The sequence below is a fragment of the Impatiens glandulifera genome, chromosome 1 (genome assembly GCF_907164915.1).
Source record: "Impatiens glandulifera chromosome 1, dImpGla2.1, whole genome shotgun sequence".
Lineage (NCBI taxonomy): Eukaryota > Viridiplantae > Streptophyta > Magnoliopsida > Ericales > Balsaminaceae > Impatiens > Impatiens glandulifera.
In genome coordinates, this window is record NC_061862.1 from 156,257,337 (window position 1) to 156,284,310 (window position 26,974).

Consider the following 26,974-nt stretch of genomic DNA (forward strand, 5'->3'; position numbering starts at 1 on the left):
TATATAGTATTAATTCTCTTTAAAAATAATAAAATAAATTATAATAAAAAATGAAAAGAAGAAAAGATATACTTGTACTGTAATAATAAAAAAATATAAAAAAATAATAGGACTTTATATAATATATATATTAATAATTTTATTAAATTTATAAGAATAAAGTGGTCTTGATATTTTTTTAAAATAGTGTGTTTAACGCTTTTAAAATAAGCTTCATAACTAAACTTATTATTTTTAAACATGTCAAAAATATGTTAAAACTTGTCAAAACGTGTTAACGTGCAAACAACATGTTAAACATGTCAAAAATATGTTAAATGTGCAAAAATGTGTTAAACGTGTTAAAATGTCAAAAACGCGTTAAACATGCCAAAAACGTACCAAAATATATTAAATGTGCTAAAAATGGTTAAATGAGCCAAAACGTATTAAACGTGTTAAACGTGTCAAAAACGTGTTAAACATGCAAAAAACGTGAAAACATGTTAAACGTGTGAAACATGTGAAAAACGTGTTAAACATATCAAAAACTTTTTAAACGTGTTAAAAGTGTTATAATGTCAAAAACGTGTTAAACATGCCAAAAACGTGAAAATAATGATAAACTTATCAAAAACGTAATAATGTGTTAAATATGTCAAAAACGTGTTAAATATATTAAACATGTTTAAAAAACGTGACAAAAACGTGAAAAATATGTTATTAGTATGAAAATATGTTAAACATGTCAAAAACGTGTTAAATGTGAAAATACGTTAAACGTGTGAAAAACGTGTTATAAGTGTGAAAACGTGTTAAACATATCAAAAATGTGTTCGACTTAAAGTTGGAAATGATTAGTTTATATTGGATTAATAATAGATAATTAAATTAAATTTATATAATTTGGGTAACTCCAACCCATACTCAACCCAATCCAAATTAATCAGCCCAAATTAATATTTTGGGTTTGGGTTAGGGTTGGATTTGGGTAAACTCAAATTATGGTCACCTTTTAATTATTCAATATTTTAATTAATTTGATAATATCTAAAATTAATATTTAAAAAAGTATATCCAGACTATTATATCCTTATATACTAATTATATATAAACCCAATATATTGAAATATAAATTTGATATATTAAAATTTTAAATTTAATATTAAATTATAATTAGTTAATTAATATATGTATATATAAATAAATAAATGAGACTAGCAAATTTATTTATATATATATTTATATAATATTTGTCTGTTTTTATTTTATAATAATTTATATATAATTATATTTTTATTTTATGATATAATTTTTAAATAATCAAATAAATCATGATAAAAAAGAAAAAAAATATTTATAATGAAAAAAATGAAAAAATAATACAATTCATATCAAGCAGTAATTTTATTAAATTTAAAAAATAATATTAATATTTAATAAAATTAATATTTTTTTTAAATAATATATTAAATTATACATATACATATATAAATAAATAAGAGATATTGATTATATATAAATAAATGTGACTAATGAGAGATAATAAGAAATATATACACTTTTATGTTTTTTATTTTATAATTAATTTATATATAATTATATTTATATTTTAGGATATTTGAAAATAATTTTTAAAAAATAATCAGATTAATTGTGATAAAAAAATAGAAGAAAATATGTTGAAAATATGGAAAAATAATACGAGTTTGTTTATATATAGTATTAATTCTCTTTAAAAATAATCAAATAAATTATAATAAAAAAGAAAAAAAGAAAAGATATACTTGTACTGTAATAATAAAAAATATAAAAAAATAATAGGACTTTATATAATATATATATTAATAATTTTATTAAATTTATAAGAATAAAGTGGTCTTGATATTTTTGTAAAATAGTGTGTTTAATCCTTTTAAAATAAGCTTCATAACTAAACTTATTATTTTTAATATGTTTTTAATTCAGTCTATAGTCTATAGAAATAAGTGATTATAAATATGTATTATCAAACCTACTTATTTTAAATAAGTTCCTAATATATTAAATTAAATAATAAATTAAGTTATCACTTCCTAAATTGATTTAACTAATAATACAAAATAAATCATCCACATAATAAAAATAAATCACATAAATCTTTTATTATTTATTCTAAATATCACATCCAGTTCCTTGATTTAACTTGACTTAACTTTATATGCATATAAATTTTAAATACACAAACAATAAAATTATAAAATACAAATAATATTCAACATTATATATTTGTCAACAATTATATTTATCAACATTATATATTTTCAATAATAATATTCACAAAACACTATCCTCTGATATCACAAATAAAACAAAATTGATAAGAAATTAACACCCAAAAAAAATGTGGGAGTAGATCAAACATGCAAAGACAGGGCAGGCCATTAATGCTTTATATTATTATTAATTAATTAATATATTGTGTTTAGTTAAGAATGATAAAAGATCATTTTCACTATTAATTAATTTCATCTTCTGACAGTTAGAAAGACCCGACAGTCCATTATTTTCTAGACTAATTATAGCGTATAAAAATTAATTTCTTTATCAAGAATAAGGTATTAATGTTAATAAAATTATTAAAAGTATAATATTTAAGGTCAAATAGTTCTTATTATATTAATTATGTAAAAATTATATATTGGTGATACAATCATAGATACAATTGATTTGGTTATCACCTCTATTACATTATAGTGAAGTGAACTTGTTTCTTAAATTTCATTTTTTCACACTTTGGAATTTATTTATGGTGGATAAAGTATTGTTTCTTAACTTTTTTATGCCAACGAGGCCATGACCATCTCCTCCGAATAATTAAGTATAAAATAAATTAGGTACATATTATTATATATAAAATTAAGTATAAAATTAATAAATATGAATATTATTATTGTAACGAAGTCACAATCAGGACTTCGATGATCGAACCGTGAAGAAATATATTAGAAAGTGAATAAAAAAATTAAAGAATGAAAATAACCTTAATGAAAATCTGTCTATTAAACTTGATGAAAATAACACGATTACAAAACTTAAATAAAGTAAAGCATAACTTAAACATTAAACTAAGAGACATGAAGAGTCTCATTTACTAGATAAGATCAAGAGTCTTGGACAATCTTCTTTAACAACCCAAGACTCCTTAATTATTATTATTATTATTACTTTAATTTCTAACACTCCCCCTTAAAGTGATGTCCGATAAACTAGTCCCAACTTAGATCGTAGATCTTCGAAAGGACCTTTAGGAAGTGCTTTATTGAAGATATCAACAACATTGTCTTAACTCTTTACTGCAACCATCTCAATGATTCCCTCTAGTACTTTTTCACGAATAAAGTGATGTTCAAACTCAGTGTGTTTTGTTCTCGCATGAAACACATGATTTGAAATCAATTTAATAACACTCAAATTATCTCCATGTATAGGAACTGGATGATCAAACTTGACATAAAAATTCTCCCAGAGTCTACGAAGCCATATGCACTCATGTGCTGCGTGAGTTGATGCTTTGTATTCTACTTCTGTTGTAGACAAGGATATCGATCCTTGTTTCCTACTACTCCAAGATATGCTAGTGTTTCCACAAAGAAAAACAAACTCAGATGTGGACCTTCGATCGTCTCGATCTCCAGCAAAGTCAGCATCTGCATATCCTTGCAAGACAAATTTCGCATCTTTCTCATATAGTAGACCAATATCTAGTGAGGTATTAATATACTTCAAAATTTTATTCGCTTCTTCGAGGTGTGATTTCCTTGGCTCCTGCATGTATCGACTCACCACTCCAACTACATAAGAAATGTCAGGCCTTGTTATAGTCAGATAAATCAAACTTCCCACAAGAGCACAATAAGGACGAGGATTTGGTAGACATGTTCCTTCGTCTCGACTAAGTCTAGGATTTACGTCGAGAGGAGTATAACTCTTTTTTCCATCAGTCATACCAAAATTTTCTACCAACTTCTTTGCGTAGTTGATCTGCGATACAAACAACCCTTTATCGAAATTTTCGATTTGTAGACCAAGGAAAGTTCCAAGTTCACCAAGCTTCTTTATCTCAAAACGAAGTGAGAGCTCATCTTGTAGACGAGCAACCTCATCATAGTTACTGCCCGTCAAGATTATGTCATCCACATAAAGAAGCACCACCACCATCTGTCCATGATTTTTCTTTATAAATAGACTTGAGTCGGATTCTGAAGCTTTATACCCACAAAATTGAAGATATTCTATAATCTTTCCATACCAAGCACGCGGGACTTGCTTTAATCCATATAGTGCCTTCTTAAGTCTACAGACCAACTAGGGACCATCAATCTTCTCGAATCCAGGTGGTTGTTCCATATATATTGGACGATCAAGTTCTCCGTAGAGAAATGTATTCTTGACATCCAATTGCCACAACTTCCATCGAGAACTTGCTGCTAAGGCTAACACAATGCGAATTGACGTCATCTTCGCAACTGGGTTGAATGTCTCCTCGTAATCTTCTCCATATTTCTGTGAGAATCCTCGAGCGACCAATCTAGCTTTGTATCGATTTATGCTTCCATCAGCCTTTCGCTTGATTCGATACACCCACTTACATGTGACTGCTTGAGTATCAAGAGACTTCGAAACAACGTCCCATGTCTCATTCTTTTTGAGAGCATGCATTTCCTCCTCCATTGCTGCCACCCATTCCTTGACATTTTTTGCTTTATTATAAGAAGTGGGTTTCTCGTCGTCTATTGCGTTTGCCAAGAAACAAGAAAAGGTTGTTACAAAATTATCATCCCTGAATCGACAGGGCCTTACAATGCTCCTTTTTGGTCGAGATTCCCCATCCTGTTGTTGACTTGATTCTTCTTGATGTGGACTTCTTGGTAACCTTTCACCTTTGGCTCCTTCATCGACTAAAGTATCTTGAGCTAAGTCAAGGCTCCCCCTGTCACTATTATTACTACTATAGGAGCTTCCCGTAGACGTGCGAATGGGAAGATCAGTCTGAATAGTTTCTTCAACATCCTTCATATAGTACGAAGAAATTTCGTCGAAAATAACATCTCTCGACACAGTGCATTTGTGGGTTGATGGATCCATACACCGTCACCCTTTCCTTCTCTGGTCATAGCCGACAAACACGTATTTGACTGCCTTCACATCCAATTTGCTCCTTCTTGAGTCTGGAATATGGACATAACAAGTAGATCCAAAAACTCTAAAATATTTAACATTTGTCTTAAAACCAAAAAGCATCTCGAATTGAGATTTGAACTCATTTGGGCTAAGTGGAACTCGATTGATGACATGAGCAGCACAACTCATGCCTTCTGCCCATAACTGCCTTGGTATATTTTTCATATGCAGCCAAGACTTACAAGTCTCTGTAAGGTGTCGAATCTTCCTTTTGGCTATCCCATTCTGTTGTGAGGTCTCGGGACAGGAGAGTTCTCTTTTTATGCCATTTTGCCTACAAAACAATTCAAACTCTTTTGAACAAAATTCCCCACCATTATCTGTCCGCAATACTCGAATTTTCCTTTCTTGTTCTCCTTCTACCGTCTCCTTGAACTCGAGAAATTTAGAGAACACTTCAGACTTCTCTTTCACAAAGTACACCCAAGTGAACCTGGAGAAATCATTCACAAACAACAACATATATTTACTTCCCGAGTATGAGGCAGTTCGAGTTGGTCCCATCAAGTCACTATGAACTCGATCCAAAAGACCCTTACTTCTCGATATAGAGTTGTCGAATGGAAGTCGACGAGCCTTCCCATATTGACATCATTCACACACACTGCCCTCTTCAATTCTCAGATCTTCAGGTAGACCTTCGACAAGTTTCTTTCGAGACATAACACTGAGCTTAGTCATATTGACATACCCAAGTCTTGCATGCCATAGAAAAGAGGTGCTTTTGTCGTTCACTTTTTCTATATACGAATTTGAAGCTGAAAGGGCAAAGAGATCATTTACCCGAGTTCTAGTATGAACCACATTCGCCTTGATTTCTTTCACGTTCCTTAAGAACTTCACATCATGTGGACCGAACAACACCAGATTTCCAGCGTCTACAGCATTTGCAATCGAGAAGAGATTCTTCTGAATTCTTGGGAAGTGGTAGACATTCTTTAGAGTAATAGATTCTCCTTTGTCGCTTTCAATGACAACCGATCCTTCCTTTTTAACTTCGTGAACCGAGTTATCTGTCGTGACAATGCCACCACCCCCATTATGAACTCGACTCGACGATAACACCGAATCATCTCCAGTAACATGATGTCCGCACCCTGAATCGACGATCCACCTTTGATCGATCTCCTGTTTACCATGAGAAGCCTCTGTTTTCTTTTCCTTCGAAGTCGTCACATCGACATGAAAAGCCTTATCCCAGTCCTCCTCAACACGTTGATCAGACTTTTCTCCGAGATTTGAACCAACGAAATTTCCATTCAAATTTACTCGACAATCTCTCTTAAAGTGTCCATTCTTGCCGTACCTGAAACACTTAAGGGGCTTTTTAGGGATATTTGAAGAATCCTGACATGTTTCCTCCTTCTTCGACTTTCTCTTTTTCCAACTCGATTTCTTCACGAAGAACGCATTGTTCGACTCCTCCTTTATACTCGTTCCAGCCATTTGTGCGGCCAACGACTCTTGAGATAACAAGAGATTTTCAAACTCCTCGAGTGAAGATTGTTGAGCCCAACCTTGAATCGATGTGATGAATGGTGTATATTCAGGTCAAAGTCCTCGAACAATATGTCTCTTTGTTCAAGCCTCTGAGATTTTCTCATCTAGGTTCAATAAAAAAAATTATGAGCATATGTTCTTTACCTTAAGAAAGAACTCTGAGACAAATCTGATTTGCGTTGCGGCTGCCAACTCATTTTCAAGCATCTGGAGACGAGCCTCGTTCTTCTTATTGAAAAGATGATCAAGCGTTTCCCAGATCTCACGAGCAGATCCACAACCGATGATGTGCTCAAACAGATTGTGGGAGATTGACCTCTTCAACATAAATTCTGCCTTCGCGTTGAGTCTCTTCCGCTTCTTCGATGCTTCTGCATTTTCAGCAACATCCTCAAAAGCTACATCATCATCGTCTACGACGATGTCCCACAAATCTTCCCCAACTAGGTACAATTCCATATAGGTTTTTTCATATCCGGTAGTTTGACTGGATTAACAACTTCAAACTGAGTCCAGCTACACGACCACCACTTTCCATATCGAATAATAACGATACCTTCTTCAACAATGTTACCAAAACTCTGATACCATGTAACGAAGTCACAATCAGGACTTCGATGATCGAACCGTGAAGAAATATATTAGAAAGTGAATAGAAAATTTAGAGAATGAAAATCACCTTAATGAAAATCTGTCTATTGAACTTGATAAAAATAACACGATTACAAAACTTAAATAAAGTAAAGCATAACTTAAACATTAAACTAAGAGACATGAAGAGTCTCATTTACTAGATAAGATTAAGAGTCTTGGACAATCCAAAAGGCTCTTTAACAACTCAAGACTCCTTAATTATTATTATTATTATTATTATTATTATTATTATTATTATTATTATTATTATTATTATTATTATTATTATAGAACCAATTATATAACTTTATTTATCTTAAAAATAATTTAGTTTTGAATTTATAAATAAAAATAAATTATTCTCTTTTAAATATATATATATATATATATATATATATATATATATTTATAATATTATTTTATTCAATATAAAAATTATTTTATCTAATATAAAAATTATTGAATCTAGGTCATATTCCCATTTTTCCAAATTATTTAATTTTATAAATATAATATATAAAATTAAATTAAATAATTTAAATTAAATAATACAAATAAATATTATAAAAAAAATAAAATATTATATATTAAATTAAAATATATTATATAAACATTAAAATAAAATATTACATAAATATTAAAATAACACATTTATTTTATTTTCACTTAATTTTATAATTATAATATATATAATTATAATTAAACATTCTAAATTAAACAATTAAAATAAATATTATAAACTAAAATAAAAAATATTACATAAACTTTTAATATTATATATTAAAATAAAATATATTATATTATATAAATATTAAAATAACACATATATTACATAAATATTAAAATAACACATATATTTTATTTTTACTTAATTTTATAAATATATATAATTCAAATAAATATATAAACTAAAATAAAATATTATACACTAAAATAAAATATATTACATAAACATTTAATATTATATATTAAAACAAAATATATTATATTATATAAATATTAAAATAATAAATATATTACATAAATATTAAAATAACATATATATTTTATTTATACTTAATTTTACAAATATAATATATATAATTAAAATTAATAATTAAATATTATTTAATTAAAATAAATATTATAAATTAAAATAAAATATTATACACTAAAATAAAATACATTATAAAACCTTTAATGTTATATAAATATTAAAATAACACATTTAGTTTGTTTTTATTTAATATTTTAAATATAATATATATAATTAAAATTAAATATTCTAAATTAAACAATTCAAATAAATATTATACACTAAAATAAAATATATTATATCAACCTTTAATAATCTAAAATAAAAATTTATACATTAAAATAAAATTTATTATATTATATAAACATTAAAATAACACATTTATTTTATTTTTACTTAATTTTATAAATATAATTAATATAATTCAAACTAAATACTCTAAATTAAACAATTGAAATAAAATATTATAAAGTAATATAAAATATATTTTTAAAATAGAGAACTAATTGAAATAATTAATTATTTATAATTCATAAAAATACATTAGTTATATATTATTCTATATATAATAAATTATAAAATTAATAAATATAAATATTATTATAAATCCAATTATATAAATTTATTTATTTTAAAAATAATTTAGTTTTGAATTTGAAATAAAAATAAATTAATATCTTTTAAATATATATATATATATTATTTATATATAATAATAAAATAATTTGTTTTTATAAATTACCATAAAAATTTTACATTATAAAACATTAACAATTTAAAATTATATATATATTTGATTTCTCAATCTATAATATAATAAATAAATACAAAAGAATATTTTTTTATTTATATAAAATTATTTTTCAATATTAATATAAATGGTTGTTTTTATATAGAAACGTGGGAACAAGAAAATATAAAATATTAAAGTTTTTTTAATTATTAATATATATAATTAAATTAAATAATTCAAAAAATATTATAAACTAAATAAAAAATATTAAATAAATTTTAAAATAACATATTTATTTTACTTTTATTTAATTATATAAATATAATATATAAAATATATTACATAAACTTTTAATATTATATATTTAAATTAAATATATTACATAAATATTAAAATAACACATTTATTTTTTTTAATTAATATTTAAAATATAATATATATAATAAATGTATTATATAAATATTAAAATAACACATTTATTTTACTTTTATTTAATTATATAAATATAATATATATAATAAAATTAAACATTCTTAATTAAACAATTCAAATAAATATTATATACTAAAATAAAATAAAATATATTATATAAACCTTTAATATTATATAAATATTAAAATAAAATATATTATATAAATATTAAAATAATATATATATATTATTTTACTTAATTTTATAAATATAATATATAAAATTAAAATTCTAAATTAAATAATTCAAAAAATATTATAAACTAAACTAAAATATATTATATTATATAAATATTAAAATAAAATATATTACATAAATATTAAAATAACACAATTATTTTATTTTTACTTAATTATATAAATATAGTATATATATATATATATATATATATATATATATATATATATATATATATATATATATATATATAATTAAAATTAAACATTCTAAATTATAACATTCAAATAAGTATTATAAACTAAATAAAATATTATATACTAAAATAAAATATATTCTCAGAATAATTTATTGAAATAATTAATTATTTATAAATAGTAAAATATATTAGTTATATATTATTATATATATATAATTAAATATAAAATTAATAAATATAATTATTATTATAAAACTAATTATATAACTTTATTTATTTTAAAAATAATTTAGTTTTGAATTTATAAATAAAAATAAATTAATCTATTTTAAATATATATATATATATATATTATTTATATATATTCATAAAAAATTAAATAATTTAAAATTATATATATGTTTGATTTTTCAATCTATACCATTATATATTATATAATGTCTAGAATAATAATGAATAAAAAAATAGAAAGTATTTTCTTGTTTTACATACAAATTATTTTATTTTTTTGTATATTAATATAATAATTTTTATATATTAATATAGAATTTAAGTCAAGTTTTTATTGAATTTAATTTTATAAATATAATAAATTAAAATAAAATATTATAAACTAAAATAAAACATATTAATACACTTTTAAACTTTTAATGTTATATATTAAAATAATATATATTTTATTTTAATTAATTTTATAAATATAATATCTAAAATTAAAATTAAAAATTTCAAATTAAATAATTTAAATAAATATTATAAATAAAAATAAAAATTATACAGTACTAAAATAAAATATATTATATTATATAAACAATAAAATAAAATATATTATATAAATATTAAAATAACACATTCTTTTAATAAATATAATATATATAATTTAAATTAAATATTCTTAATTAAACCATTCAAATAAATATTATAAATTAAAATAATATATTATACACTAAAATAAAATACATTTTTTAAAATTGAGAATTAATTAAAATAAATAATTAAAAATATATTATTTTATATATATAATTAAGTATATAATTAATAAATATATAAACATTATTATAAAACCAATTATATAACTTATTTATTTTAAAAATAATTTAGTTTTAAATAAATTAATAAAAAATAAAAACTAAGAATTTTTAATAAAAAATAAATTAATCTCTTTTAAATATATATATATATATATATATATATATATATAATCATAAGATAATTATTTTTTATAAAATTACCATAAAAGTTTTATATTATAAAAAATTAACTAATTTAAAATTATATATATTTGATTTAAATAATTCTACATAATCAGTTTCTAGATCTAATAACTCTATTTTTATCAATTCTATCTTTATCCCATATTATCATAATCATATCACTTTTTATCCATAAAATATTTTAATATTATTATATTTTAAATATAAAATTATTTTAATAATTAAATCAATTAAAATTAATTGACTTTTTCATTTTGTCATAAAATAAATAAAACTAAGAGAAATAAGTGTAGGAAATGATAGTTAATCAATTGAAAATTTTATAATAACATCATTTCCAACCATCACGTCTCAGTTGTACTTTGTACTCCCTCTCACCATCTTTAAAAAACAAGATCATTCTTATTCGATGTGGGACAACAAAATAGGAATTGTTTTGACTTATTTTTTAAATTCAAACAAAAAAATAACTATTTCATTTATTATCTTATATTCAAGTCATTTAGTTTATTAACAAAATATTTAAATCATTTTTGTGAATTTGAATTTAAAAAGATCAATTTAGAACTAGTTTAATAACCAAACATATGCTAGTAACTATTCAATTAGCTAAAAAAAATATATATGTATAAAAAGTTTAATAACTATCATTGATTATTAGGGTTGATAATAAATTTCTATCTCAAGTCTATATATCTACAAACTGTTTCAACGGTCATTGTTGAAGTTTAAACAGAAATTACAAAGTGCGTCGACATTAAAGTTTAATGAGAAATAAACTGAAATAGAAAGAAAGCAGTGAACATTTAGCTAACCCACACCATTCAATTTGTAGGTGGTCAACAAATACATGAAGTCATTTTGTCTATCCAAATCATACTCACCACCTCTTTATCCCTATCATAAGAGAGTGTAGGCAGATCAATGTGATCTTGCAAGGCATGTAAGGTGAACAGTGACCCAATTAAAGTCATAGTGTTCTTTTATCACACAGACTACTCCTCCTCCCCTTCACGTCATCATCAAATAAATAAATAATCATGGCATTATCATCCTACCAGCTCATCAACTTGGATAAAACCTCAGCTTTAGCTAGTTTCATGATAAATAAATCAACTCTTTTATAGAAAACAATAAACATTGCACACAAAATAAAAAATTAATATTGTTAGACATGGATATATATGATCAAGGGATAGAGAAACTACCTCTAGCCAAACAGAAGTAAATAAGTAGTGACCACAAAGATGGTGTCTCCTCTCCCTTCTTCATTGCCCGTAAAAACACAACCAATGCTGATTAACGCATACATCACTCCAGAACAATGTTTCTCCTCAATCTTATGCTGACAGACTCAAACAGAATTCAGGAGAATGGTAAAGAATTTTGCAATAGATTTATATCCTCCCTCCGACATTCAAATGGCGGAAGAAGATTATACTTACAACTGTTGGATTTATTAGACTAATATATATAAATAATGTGTTTAGGTTATTTTTTTATTCGGAACTCAATTAAATAAAGTGATCATTAAAGTATTTATTTATTGAGTTAGTCACGTAATTATAGTATGGAACGTTTATTATTATGTGTAGAAACCGTCAATTTATTTATTATTTGTGATGGATTAAATAATAAATAAAATATAAGATAAAGGGGTTGTGGTCCCTGATTCACAAGTAATAAGTTTTCATTTCTCATAATTTCCATCGTTAGAGAGAAGATAGAGAACGTCTTGTAGAATTGGAAGATCAACCAACAGAAACTCAAAGCCTTTTATCATGAATTCAGGTACACTTCTGCTTATGTAATTAACTTATGGACATAGAGATTTATGTAGTATATTTATGATTCATGATGTATGTTAGATAAGATTGTAGATTAAGATCAAAAGGAAATCTAACATGTTATTAGAATCATGAATTAAGGATTAAAAAAAATTCTAAGGGAAAGCAAACAAACGTAAGAAAATTGGGTGTCAACAGAACTACAGACGTCTTAGAACTCATTCATACTGATATTTGTGGGTCCCTACGCCTTCTTGGAATGGTCAGCGATATTTTATTTCGTTCATAGACGATTATTCAAGATATGGTTACTTATATCTCATAAATGAGAAGTCACAAGCACTGGACGTTTTCAAGACATAAAAAGTTGAAGTAGAAAATCAGCTTGGTAAAAGAATTAAAGTTGTCAGATCTGATCGTGACGGTGAATATTATGGTCGATATGATGGATCAGGAGAACAACGTCCAGGACCATTTGCTAAATTCCTAGAGGATGTGGAATTGTACCTCAATACACTATGTCAGGTTCTCCTCGCATGAATAGTGTATCTGAGAGACGAAACAGAACTCTTAAAGATATGGTAAAAAGCATGATTTCTCATTCTACATTACCGAAATTTCTCTAGGGAGAAGCAATAAAGACTGCAGCATATATATTCTCAATAGAGTTTCAACTAAAGCAACAACTAAAACTCCTTATGATCTTTGGACCGGTAAAAAGTCAGTCCTAAAGCATTTTCATATTTGGGGATGTCCAGCAGAAGCAAGGCCTTATAAGCCTCATGAAAAGAAATTGGACTCCAAAATAGTTAGTTGTTACTTTATTGGATATTCTGAGAAATCAAGGGGATATAAGTTTTTTGTTCCCACGAACAAAACTATTTTTGAGACGGGAAATGCAATGTTCATTGAGGATATTGAGTTTGAGGGGAAAAATACTAAAGAATTTGTATTTGAAGAGATATTTGTTCAAATTCCTGCAATTGCTATTGATGATGTTCATGAATTTATTTATGATATTAATCAAAAAGCAATTCCAAAACTTCAAGACATTAATACAAAACTTTCCATTGAAAATGAGGTAAACATTCTTGAAGAACAAACTCAACAACCTCAAGAACAAATTTCATTACGGAGATCCATGAGAGAAAGAAGAAATGATATTTTAGATGACTATATTGTATTTCTCCAAAAACATGAGGATTGCATTGAAATGATGGAAGATGATCCTATCAACTTACATCAAGCAATGCATAGTTCTAATTCTCATAAATGAATTATTGCCATGAATGAAGAAATTAAGTCCATGAAAGACAATGATGTTTGGATCTAGTCTCATTACCTGAAGGTGCGAAATCTATTGGTTGTAAATGGATATTTAAAACCAAAAGGGATTCAAAGGGTGATGTAGAAAGATATAAGGCACGTCTTGTTGCAAAAGGTTTCACTCAGAGGGAAGGTATTGATTTTACAAAAATCTTTTCCCCTGTTTCGACAAAAGAACTTTTTTAGGACGATCATAGCATTAGTGGCGCATTTTGATCTTGAGCTGCACCAAATGGATGTTAAGACTGCGTCTGAATGACAACATTGATGAAACAATTTTTATGAACCAACCTGAAAAATTTGGGGTGGGAGAACCAAACAAAATGGTTTGTAAACTAAAGAAATCCATATATGGTCTCAAGCAAGCTTCTCGTCAATGGTATCACAAATTTCATGAAATTATTATCTCATTTGGTTTTGAGAGTAATGTAATTGATGATTGTGTATACCATAAGTTCTATGGGAGCAGACATATTGTTTTGATTTTATATGTTGATGATATATTGCTCGTTAGCAATGATACAGGCTTACTGCATGAAACTAAAAGATTTCTTTCAACTAAGTTTGAAATGAAAGATCTTGGTGAGGACTCTTTTGTATTAGAAATCAAATACATCGAGATCGTTCTCGAGGTATACTTGGATTGTCACAAAAGAGTTACATTGAAAATGTACTAAAGAGATATGGCATGTATATTTGTAAATCAGGAAATACCCCCGTTGTTAAAGGAGACAAATTTTGTCTTCAACAATGTCCTAAGAATGATCTTGAAGTTAAAGAAATACAGAAAACTCCTTATTCATATGCGGTAGGAAATTTGATGTATGCACAAGTCTGTACTCGACCAGATTTGGCATACATTGTCGGAATGTTGGGCAGATATCCGAGTAACCCTAGTATGGATCATTGGGTAGCAGTCAAGCGGGTTATGCGTTATTTGAAAAGGGCTAAAGACTACATGTTCACATGTAAGAAAATCGGACCAACTAGAGATCGTTGGATATTCGGATTCGGATTTTGCTGGATGCCAAGACAGTCGGAGATCCACTTTAGGTTATATCTTCATGTTTACTAGAGGATCAATCTCATGGAAGATTGTTAAGTAAACACTCATTGCTTCCTCCACTATGGCCACTGAATTTATAGCATGTCATGAGGCATCCAATAATGAAATGTGGCTGAAGAATTTTGTTATTGGGCTAAAGATTATGAAAGGAATTGAATAACCACTAAAATTATTCTATGACAATAAATCAACAGTCATGTATTCGAACAACAATATGAGTTCAACTAAGTCAAAGCACATTGATACCAAATTCCTAGTTGTTAAAGAAAGAGTTCGGAGTGGACATTTATATAGAGAACATATTGGTACAAACTCTATGATTGTGGATTCATTAACTAATGGACTATCACCCAAAGTCTTTTTATAACTTACTACTCAAATGGGTATTATGTCATTTGAAGATATTCAGATTTAGTGAGAGTTCGTTTCTATATATATGTTATACATACTTATTGATTACTACAGTTTATGGATAATAAAGAATGTTGTTACTCTGTTTATGGAAAACTTTGATCTCATTAGAGATCAGTTAGAAGTTGAAATGATGGAACACATTAGATGTCATTTCTATGATACACATCCGTACTATGATCTATGTCATTTAATTATATTTATATTCGTGATCATTGATGGGTTGAATTACGAACTAATGTAATTAAAACCGCTTTGGTTCAATGTTGATATGATTAATGAACGAGATTGATTTGGAAGTGATTTAAATTATGATAGCCACATTATTTGCGCATAAAGATGAACACATATAATTATATATATTGTCCAAGTGGGAGATTGTTGGATTTAATTGAACTATTATATATAAATAATGTGTTTTGGTTATTTTTTATTCGGAACTCAATTAAATAAAATGATCATTAAAGTATTATTTAGTTAGTCACGTAATTAATGGTATGAAACGGTTATTATTATGTGTAGAAACCGTCAATTTATTTATTTATTATTTATAATGAATTAAATAATAAATAAAATATAAGATAAAAAGGTTGTGGTCTCGATTCACAAGTAATAAGTTTTTATTTCTCGTGACTTCCATCGTTAGAGAGAAGGTAGAGAATGTCTTGTAGAATTGGAAGATCAATCCACATAAACTCAAAACTTTTTATCATTAATTCAGATACGCTTTCGCTTATATAATTAACTTATGGACATAAAGGTTTATGTAGTATATTTATGATGTTAATGTTGGATAAGATTGTAGATTAAGATCAAAAGGAAATCTAACATGTTATTAGAATCATGAATTACAGACTAAAAGAAATTCTAACAACAGCTTTTGATGGCTCCAGGATTAAAGCCAATTATCCATCCTAATCGACTCCCCGAGAAGCAAAAAATGATTGGAATGCCTATATAGTTAATGTCTGAAGAATAAACTCTGAAATGGAGATCAAACAGAAAACACAGCAAGAGGATAGAAGAATAAGAGATACTGAAAATGGATGGATGATGGATCGAAGAAAAAGAAAACAACCAACCCTCTTGCCAAAAGAAATAAGGAAAAATATCAAATATAGCCATGTTGAACTTACATCTTATAATCATATTATTAGCCTGGAAACTTCCAAATGTATCAAGGCACAATCACATGAAAAGTTGATCATTCAAAAATATTTTTGTAAGGGAAATCTATATATAGTCCTAATTATTCAAGTATTAGAAAAAGTTGAGAGATTTCTTACCATTTTGGTCAAATTGTTAATTTATTCAATTTATATACAAAAAAAATATTGTGATTAGTTGTTACATATTTGTCATAGTAGTACTCTAATAAATGATTTATTTATCCTAGGGTGAGGTGATGCAATCTTTAAACTCTTTATTTATATATAACAAACATAATTAATCAACTAAGCCAAATACATTATCTATATTCGGTTAGGATTTGTATCTCCCAAATCCGATCTGATTGAAAACAATCTGTAAAAACACAAGAAAGAAGAACACAAGAACACACGGATTTATAGTGGTTCACTCAAATTGAGCTACATCCACTTCAGCCACCACCAAATTTACTATGAAGAAGAAGAAGGAATACATAGTTTTTTTGCCTCACACTTTATCTCTCTAAATTCTGTCTCCTCAATATAAACCCTTAATAATCACATATTTATAGGGTAAACATTTAGGTAATAAACCTAAATAACTTTGGTCAGGCCCAAGCCCAAAACCAAAAAAAGAAAACCCAATAAACTCTAATTAACAATGTAGAGTTTATTATAAGTGTAGGCTCCATAACTCAACAATCTCCCACTTGGAGACTAACTTCATCATCTCTCGATCGGTAGTGGCTTTCCATTCGGTGTCTTAACGAAGAAGACCAACTGAAGTTGCACACAACTTCAGTTTCTCATTTGTCACAGCTTTCGTCAACATATCAGCTGGATTCTCACTCCCAGGAATCTTCTTAAGAGTTAATACTCCATCTTCTAAAGCTGACCGGATGAAATGATAACGAACTTGTATATGCTTCGTCCTGCCATGATAAACATGATTCTTTGCCAAATGAATGACACTCTGACTGTCGCATCGCAACACACTTCCCTCGTAGTCTTGACCCAATTCTCGCAAAAAGGGTTGTAACCACATCATTTCCTTAGCAACTTCTGTCACAGCAACATACTCTGCCTCACAACTAGAAAGAGCAACAATCTTCTGTAATTTTGAAACCCAACTGATTGCAGTACCTCCCAGAGTATAAATGTACCATGTTGTGCTCTTCCTACTATCAACATCACCACCATTGTCAGCATCAACATATCCCTCCAAACCCATATTAGACTTTCGAAAACACAAAGCGAGACTCGTACTTCCTCTTAAGTATCGTAGTATCCACTTTACTGCTTCCCAATGTTGTCTACCCGGGTTGCTCATGAATCTGCTAACAACTCCCACTGCATGTGCTATGTCTGGTCTTGTGCAAACCATCGCATACATAATACAACCAATGGCAGAGGCATATAGAACAGTGATCATGTAATTTTTCTCCTCCTCTATTGAAGGCGGCTGATCTTTAGATAGTCTGAAGTGACTAGCTAAAGGGGTAGTAACTGGTTTTACATCATACAAGTTGAACCTGCTAAGAACTTTCTTCACATATTCTTCTTGTGAAAGCTTGAGAACTTCTTCATACCTGGAAATTCTCATCCCAGGGATTTGTTTAGCAACACCCAAATTCTTCATTGCAAACTTTTCAGACAACTCTTTCTTGAGCTTGTTAATCTCATACAAACTTGCTCCAGCAATCAACATGTCATCAACATAGAGTAGCAGAATAATGTACGATTTATCAAACCTCTTGATATAGCAGCAATGATCAGCTTCACACCTCAGAAATTTGTTACTTTTCATGAAGCTATCGAATTTCTTGTACCATTGCCTTGGAGCCTGTTTCAAATCATACAGACTCTTCTGAAGCTTACACACAAGCTCATCTTTTCCTTTGATTTCAAATCCTTCTGGTTGTCGCACATAAATCTCTTCATCTAAATCACCATGAAGAAAAGCAGTTTTGACATTCATTTGTTGAAGATGAAGGTCTTCTTTCACAACCAAACTCAAAATAGTTCTGATTGTCATCAATTTAACTACTTGAGAGAAGATTTCATTGTAGTCAATACCTTCTTTCTGTTGAAATCCTTTCACAACCAACCTTGCCTTGTACCTCATGGTTTTATCATGTTCTTCTTTAATCCTGAAGATCCATTTGTTGTGAAGTGCTTTCTTTCCCTTTGGTAGTTCAGTGAGCTCCCAAGTCTGATTCAACATCAAAGAATACATCTCATTTTTCACAGCAGACTCCCACTTAATCGATTCATCAGATTGTATTGCTTCCTCATAACATCCAGGTTCACCTCTATCTGTCAACAAGATATAGTTCAGAGATGGAGATCACCTCTCAACTGGTTTTTCGATTCATTGATGATCTTCTCAACTGTATAACCGGTGTTTGTTGATTTACCTCTGGGGCCACGTTCTCAACGATTTCATCTTCAACAACACATTGTTCTTCTTCGAAAACCGGTATATATTCAGCTGAAAATTCTCTCAAATCGACTGTACCAGTCTCTTCCAACTTGGAATCACCATCTGATGTCTTCCCAACACCATCTTTGTAGAGAACCTGTTCATTGAAGATAACATTTTTGCTACGAATGATCTTCCGATTTTGATTATCCCAGAAACGATAACCAAACTCGATATCACCATAACCAATGAAAAAACATTTATTAGACTTTGGATCAAGCTTGCTCCTATCACATTCATTAATATGAACATATGATAAACAACCAAACACTTTCAAATAAGAAATGTTTACCTTTTAATTGCTCCAAGCTTCTTCAGGAATTCTGAATTCAAGAGGAACAGAGGGTCCCCTGTTTATCAAATAGGCAGCAGTATTAATAGCTTCTGCCCAGAAGGTTTCAGGCAGTCCTGCATGCAATCTCATGCTTTTAACACGCTCGTTCAATGTTCGATTCATTCGTTCAACTACTCCATTCTCTTGAGGCGTTCGGGGAACAGTTTTCACTATACTGATCCCATTCACAACACAATACTCTTTGAAATATGAATTGATATATTCACTTCCGTTGTCGAATCTCAAGCACTTAACTTTCTGATTTGTTTCATTTTCAACCAAAGTCTTCCACTTCTTGAAAATAGCAAATACTTCAGACTTGTGCTTCATAAAGTAAACTCATACTTTTTTTTGTTGAATCATCTATAAAAGTCACATAGTAGTATGATCCGCCAATAGAAGAAACAGGTGTAGGTCCCCACACATCAGTGTGTACCAACTCTAGTCTTTCTTTCTTGAGCTCCTTCCCAGTTTTTAAGAAACTCACTCGTTTCTGTTTTCCAAGAATGCAGTTTTCACATAACTGATGTTCAACAGACTTCAGTTCTGGAATCTGTCCATTCTTCAAAAGAATTTTCATCCCTTTTTCGCTCATATGGCCCAACCTGCAATGCCATAGCTCACTGTTCTTCGAGTCATCAATTACAGCAACAACTGTTTCTCTGCAAGTTGAAGTCGTGTATAACGTTCCAGTTTTGTGACCTCGAGCAACAACAATTGCTCCTTTAGTCACCTTCCACGCACCATTTCCACAACTGAAATTGTGACATTCTTCATCAAGTTGTGTAACAGAAATCAGATTGCGCATTAAACTTGGAATGTGTCTCACCTTATTAATCTTCCAAATAGAACCATTTGCCATCTTCAATTTGATGTCACCAATGCCAATAATATTCAGTGGCTCACCATCTGCGAGATAAACTTTCCCACAGTTTTCAGCCACATAATTCTCCATTAATTCTTTGTGAGCAGTGGTGTGGAAAGACGCTCCTGAGTCCAAAACCCATGAATCTATCGAGCTATCAACAGACAGAAGTAATGCATCAGTGACAGATTCAGTAACAACGTTGGCTGCATCATTTTTATCATCACCATTTTTCTTCGGTGCTTTGCAGTTCCTCTTTAAATGACCATGTTTACCACAATTCCAGCACTCAAATGTCCTCCCAGACTTGGACTGACTCCTCCTGCTCCTTGACATAGATCTGTTCTTACCTCGGTTGAAATTTCTATCATTATCTCTTCCCTATTTTCCACATTCAGAGCAGAACCTTTGAATGTTTCACCAGAATCAATTTTACGAACCTCTTCAGCAAAAATACGATCTCTAACTTCAACAAATTTCACTTTAGCATTTCCAACTGAATTACTAATTGCTGCCCTCATAGGTTCCCAACTATTTGGTAGAGATGCTAACAAAATTAAGGAACTAACTTCATCCCCAAAATAAATCTCAACAGATAGCAATTGATTCACAATTGTATTGAATTCATTCAAATGAGTAATGACAGAAGTACCATCAACCATTTTTAAGTAAAAGAGTATTTTCATTAAGTGTACCTTGTTGTTAGCAGATGGTTTCTCATACATATTAGAAAGAGCTTTCATCAGACTCATGGTGGTCTTCTCCTTTGCTACATTGTGAGCAACCGTCTTGGCTAGCGTCAATCGGACAACTCCCAAAACCTGTCTATCAAGGAGTTTCCATTCAGCTTCATCCATCTTCTCTGGTTTCTCACTCAAAGGAACATGAAGCTTCTTTCCATAGAGATAATCTTCAATCTGCATTCTGCATTCTCCAGAAGGCATAATCTGTCCCATCAAATCTTCTAATCTCATGTCCTATACTGTTCTCACTTGCCATCATTTCCAATGCTCAGATCTAGCCTAGTTGCTCTGATACCAGTTGTTAGGATTTGTATCTCCCAAATCCGACCTGATTGAAAACAATCTGTAAAAATACAAGAAAGAAGAACACACAGATTTATAGTGGTTCACTCAAATTGAGCTACATCCACTTCAGCCACCACCAGATTTACTATGAAGAAGGAATACAAAGTTTTTTTGCCTCACACTTTATCTCTCTAGAATTCTGTCTCCTCAATGTAACTCTTAATAATCACATATTTATAGGGTAAACATTCAGGTAATAAACCTAAATAACTTTGGTCAGGCTCAAACCCAAAACCAAAAAAAGAAAACCCAACAAACTCTAATTAACAATGTAGAGTTTATAATAAGTGTAGTCTCCATAACTCAACATATTCGTATCTATATTTTGGTTTAATTTTGCAAGGAATATGAATATCTCTAACATTTCAAAAATATGAAATTAAGTGAGATCAAAGAAATTATAATAATGAAAGGGAAAAGAGACAACTTTTATGTAAATTTGTTGAAATGCTTATATGGAACATTGATAGATCTACAAAAGGGAAATAAATACAATAATTTATAATACAATATGCAAATCAGTGGAAAAAGTGAGAATATATAATTATAGAAGGCAATGCACTAATTCATACTAATTCATATTTGGAGAACAATTAAGAAAATTGAAAAAAATTGGAACTTAATATTTCATCTTATGAAATAGTCACCAACAAAATCAGATTCAAAATATTTTAGAAAGTTTTTGTTTGTTGATTGTAATTTCGGTTTATTGTTTGATATTTTGTCAAAGACTTGTATAGATTTGATCTTAATTTTCGAACTATTCTCTCATTTTTTATTTTATTTTTAATGAAATTATATAAACTGTTTTAAAATAAATAATAATAAAAATAGTTTACTATAAATGAAGAATTCACACCTTTGAGAGAAATATATATTTTATAATTTTGTTTAATATATATGGTATCTTATTGTCAATTAAGGGTTTAAGAGAGTTATTACAAATGTTTAAGGTTTAATGCTTAGTTCATGCCCAAAGATTTAACCGTATGTTTTGTCTGTTATTAATTCTCGATTTTTGTTTCAGTATTTTTAATCACACTATACATCAAAATTTAATAAATAAAATTATATTTATACATTATATTTAACATTAAATTCATTTTAAAAGTATTTTGCTTAAATGATAAAAAAAAACAATAAAATTAAAATTCATCCCAATTTTATTTAAAATTCAACACCAACAGAAGATAATATTTTTATAAACTTTTATTAAAAGAGATAAAATAATCTTTTACCTTACTTTACCAACTTTTATTAAAGATGAGATAAATAATTATTTAGTCTTCAACTTTATTTATTATATAATCTTTTATTTACAACTAATTAGTAATTAACTTACACATATAATTAATATATACTTATTAAATTATATATATTAATATACCATGATACTATTTTATAGAATAGTGAGTCATGGCTAATTCCAACATTTTGTTGTTAATGATAACAATGATATTGTTGTTAGCAACTTCTTTTTCAAGGTAATAATTAAACTTTTTCACTTCAAATTTAGTGAAAAACTCTTCTTGACGAATTTGTAGAGATGTTGGTGTGCCTCCTGCCAATAGAATGGCTTAGATAACGATATTCCATTTCTTAACAATCTATTCATTCAATTCGAAAGAGACGTCAGTACTGCAATCAAACTAAAGCAACAAGCAAGAAACTTTACTTTACTTCACTTCACCTCAGACTCCATTTAATCCTCTTCAAGAAAGTAAAAAATAGAAATTCATTGTAGCTAATATTGACACTCTTCAAAGTTAGGATTTATCTCTCTACCTAGCCGAGAAAGCCTGATTTTTCATCATACCAGAATGAATGAGATTGGTCTGATCTCTCGCTCGGATTTAAGACTCCGTCGCCGATAGATGTCCTATGCCCTAAACCCTAAACTCTATGCCACATTTCGTGAAAGGGAGTGAAACCTATTTTTATGGACAAGCCGAGCTCACAACATGGTCATCAATGATTTTGGCTATTAATTACACCGAGTGGTTGACAATAATACAAGTATTTATTATGTTATCATAGTTACTAGCTATTTGTATGCAAACATTTCTTAATAATGGTTGTCATTTTGCGGGTCGAATAACTCCGATTAAGTTCTTAAATAAGGGTAAGAACATTTATTACTAGCCACAATTTCAAAAAAGAATCCCAACCCGTATATAAATAATCTTGCATTGTTTACTATTGTAGCGGTGGTTAGACTAGTTAAATGGTGTTTGACAATTTGAATAATAGAATATTTGTATTTTTAAATACATTATTTGAATAATTATGCAAATATTTAATTAATAAAGAGAATGATTACATGTCTCTATCAATTATTTAAATATTTATATATTGTTTATTTGGAGGGTTCGAATTTTGTATTTAGTTTGATTGAAACTTTTGGATATTGAGATTATTGGAAACCTTAGTAAAAATGAGATATTAATTAATTGTGTAAATAATAAAATTGTTACTAAATCCTTATTTAAGACAAGTTTTAAAATAAACAAAGTATTCATACAATCAATAGATGCAACATTTTTCATATGATTTTTTTTTCTAATGTACTTAAGATCAATTTTTAGGTTAATTTAACATTAATACGTATAAACAAAAACTATGTACTGTAATATAGGTTAGATATATTATTCCAAAATTACACAAAATAATATATAAATAATTTAATGGTGCAAACAAATAAAAAATACAATAAAAGAAGCAAAATTCTCCTAACAAAAATGTGTGATCTAGGATAAACTATCAAAGAAATTTGAAGTTGCATAAAATCAGATCAGATGAAAACTTCAAATTGTTCTTGAAATAAGATATTTTCAAAGTTGTCATTGTTCATATAATGGTTGAAGGAATTAAAAATGTGTTTGGTATGATTGAAAACACCTCAAGTATTTAGTTGGAGTTGAGTTTGGGTCAGACTTAAAAAATCGGTAAAATAATTTATGACTATATTTCTCGTTACGTCTAGTATAAAAAAAAATGTGGTTGGACATGTTACAATCACATTGAAATACTATTTTAGTTTGCATATATATTTATTTATTTCCGATCATATATATATATTGAAAAATATTGTTAATATAATTATCACTAAAATTGATAGGCATACATTTTTCTTTAATAACAGTAAACATATAATTTTGACAATCTACCCGAGTTAGATATAAATTAATTTAAAAACATTTAATTCTCGAAAAATGAGGTGAAAATTTTTAATAAATAAAATAATAAAATTTGAAACAAAGTCTAAAAATTTTAAATCAGCATAAATAAGGTAATTTAAAAATATTTAATTATTAAATTATACAAAAATATGTCAATATCAGACTCTTTTGAAAAAGTTATAAAAAACAAAGTTAACAAAATTAAAACAATTTTAATAATAAGAGGATAAATAAATTATGGAGAAACCCTTAAACAAATAAAATAAATATATATATATATACTCAATCTTTGGAGTTGGAAGTTGTAGGTCCTTACAAGCCCAACTACACCTTGTAGTTCTCTTTGTAATTAATGGGTTAAACCTAGCTCTTTTTCCTTCATCATGGTTAATCTCGTTATTTAAGAATAATTTTGTTGATAAGATCACAAATTTGGACATTAAAAAAGATGATATGTTCTTGAAGAGTAACTAGATTTTATGATGTTTAGTAATTTGGATAATGTTTATCTTTTCAAATGAGACCAAACATATGAGAAATAAAGTCCAAATCATAAGATTTTCCAATTCCAAAGAAAAATATTAACATAACACATTATAATTGACATTTTTGGTAGAAGAAAAAAATCAGATCCTTGTTTTGAGCCCAATCAATCTGAGAAATTGGATGGGTCTATAATATTATAGATGATGAGTTATTTCGAATTTTTATTAAGTTGAAAAGCACATTTTGACCACTCATAATATCTCCGTTGCTGGCCTGAAGGATCAAGGGCTAACATTAAGACATAACTGTTTATTTATACTAACTCTCACAGCCTTCAAAGATCATTCATATTCGATGTGGGATAACGTAAGACTGCCCTATGGTTAGGGTACATAACGCGCCTAATCTCGCAAGCAAGGTATTACCGATTGTCAGATATATACCGTTTCTTCATTTTTTAAGTTTAAGGTGATGTCACCCGCATTCGGCACACCGTTCATGATAAGAAAATCAAGGTGCAAGACTTGGTCGTATTCCCGAAAAGAATATCCTTTGCACTTGGATTCCACCTTAACAAAATATTCAAATACTCTCTATTTATTTTAAATATATATATTAATATTTTACTTTAAACAATTAACTTAGTCAACATTTTTTTAATGAACAAAAATTATTTTATTTTAAAAAATCACTATTAATCAAACTCTAAACAATCCAAGTTTAATTTGTCAATCAACAAACAAATCCAATTTTTAATGTTTAGATTCAAATCCTTCTTATCAATAAAATAGTTCAACCACTTCATCATAAAATTCAAAATTTTCAAAAAGTCATTTTAAACTAATTAATTTATTTATTTTAAAATTAACATAAATTCAGTTACCTTTTTTCATTTTATATTTTAACTTTTTTTATTAATATTATTAAACCATTTTGTGAAATTTAATTAAAAAAAGGAAGAGATCAAGTTAGAAAATAAGTAAAGTCATAAATATAAAAAAAAATCTTTAATTTATGACTTTAAGTTTTGATTGGGTTGATTTTTATTTTCATAATTCTTAATAGAGTCAATTTCAAAAAAATAAAAATAAAATTTAATCAACAATTAATTATTTTTCGCATAATGTTAATAAAAATGGTATGTTTATATAATATTTTTTTGAAAATATGTGTCTATCTAAATAATAATAATAATAACACAATATTTAAATCTCTCTATATATATATGAAATATAAACGATTATTCACATTAAAAAAAAATGTGTTACATAAATATTATTTTATTACTATTAATATATTGAATAATACAAAATAAAATAATAATAGTAAGAGTATTAAAAAGATAAGTATATATATATAAATTAAAATTTATTTTTAAAATTATTAATATCTCATTCGTTACCCAAAATATTAAAATCATAAATTTATCAATTTATGAATAATATAAAATTAATCTACAAAATAAGAAATTAATCATTGTTTAATTTAATTTTTTTTGTGTAAATAATTGAATAATAAACTATAGATGACGTAAATAATATTAAAAAAAAAAAGTTTACAATAATGTTTTTTCATTTCTATTAATGAAATAAAAATTTAATAGAATATAGTATTTTATACTTTAATTTACTCAAAAATAAAATAAAATAAAAAAATAA

General features: G+C 27.4%; 1 protein-coding gene across 1 annotated transcript; it reads right to left on the bottom strand.

Annotated features, from left to right (window-relative positions):
- Positions 1 to 5,112: 5,112 nt before the first annotated feature.
- On the bottom strand, positions 5,113 to 7,161 carry LOC124912456. Its single transcript, XM_047453084.1, has 4 exons — positions 6,847 to 7,161; positions 6,720 to 6,791; positions 5,808 to 6,663; positions 5,113 to 5,189 (listed from the first exon to the last, which is right to left on the bottom strand). Exons 1-4 carry the CDS (start codon positions 7,159 to 7,161, stop codon positions 5,113 to 5,115), a joined length of 1,320 nt encoding a protein of 439 aa, XP_047309040.1.
- Between the last annotated feature and the right edge of the window lie 19,813 nt (positions 7,162 to 26,974).

Coding starts and splice junctions, on each gene's coding strand:
- LOC124912456 (XM_047453084.1), bottom strand. CDS start 7,161: ATGGAATTGTACCTAGTTGGGGAAGATTTGTGGGACATCGTCGTAGAC. Junction 6,792..6,846: donor TCTCAGAGTTCTTTCTTAAG/GTAAAGAACATA, acceptor AGAAAATCTCAG/AGGCTTGAACAAAGAGACAT. Junction 5,190..5,807: donor TCTGAGAATTGAAGAGGGCA/GTGTGTGTGAAT, acceptor TCCATATTCCAG/ACTCAAGAAGGAGCAAATTG.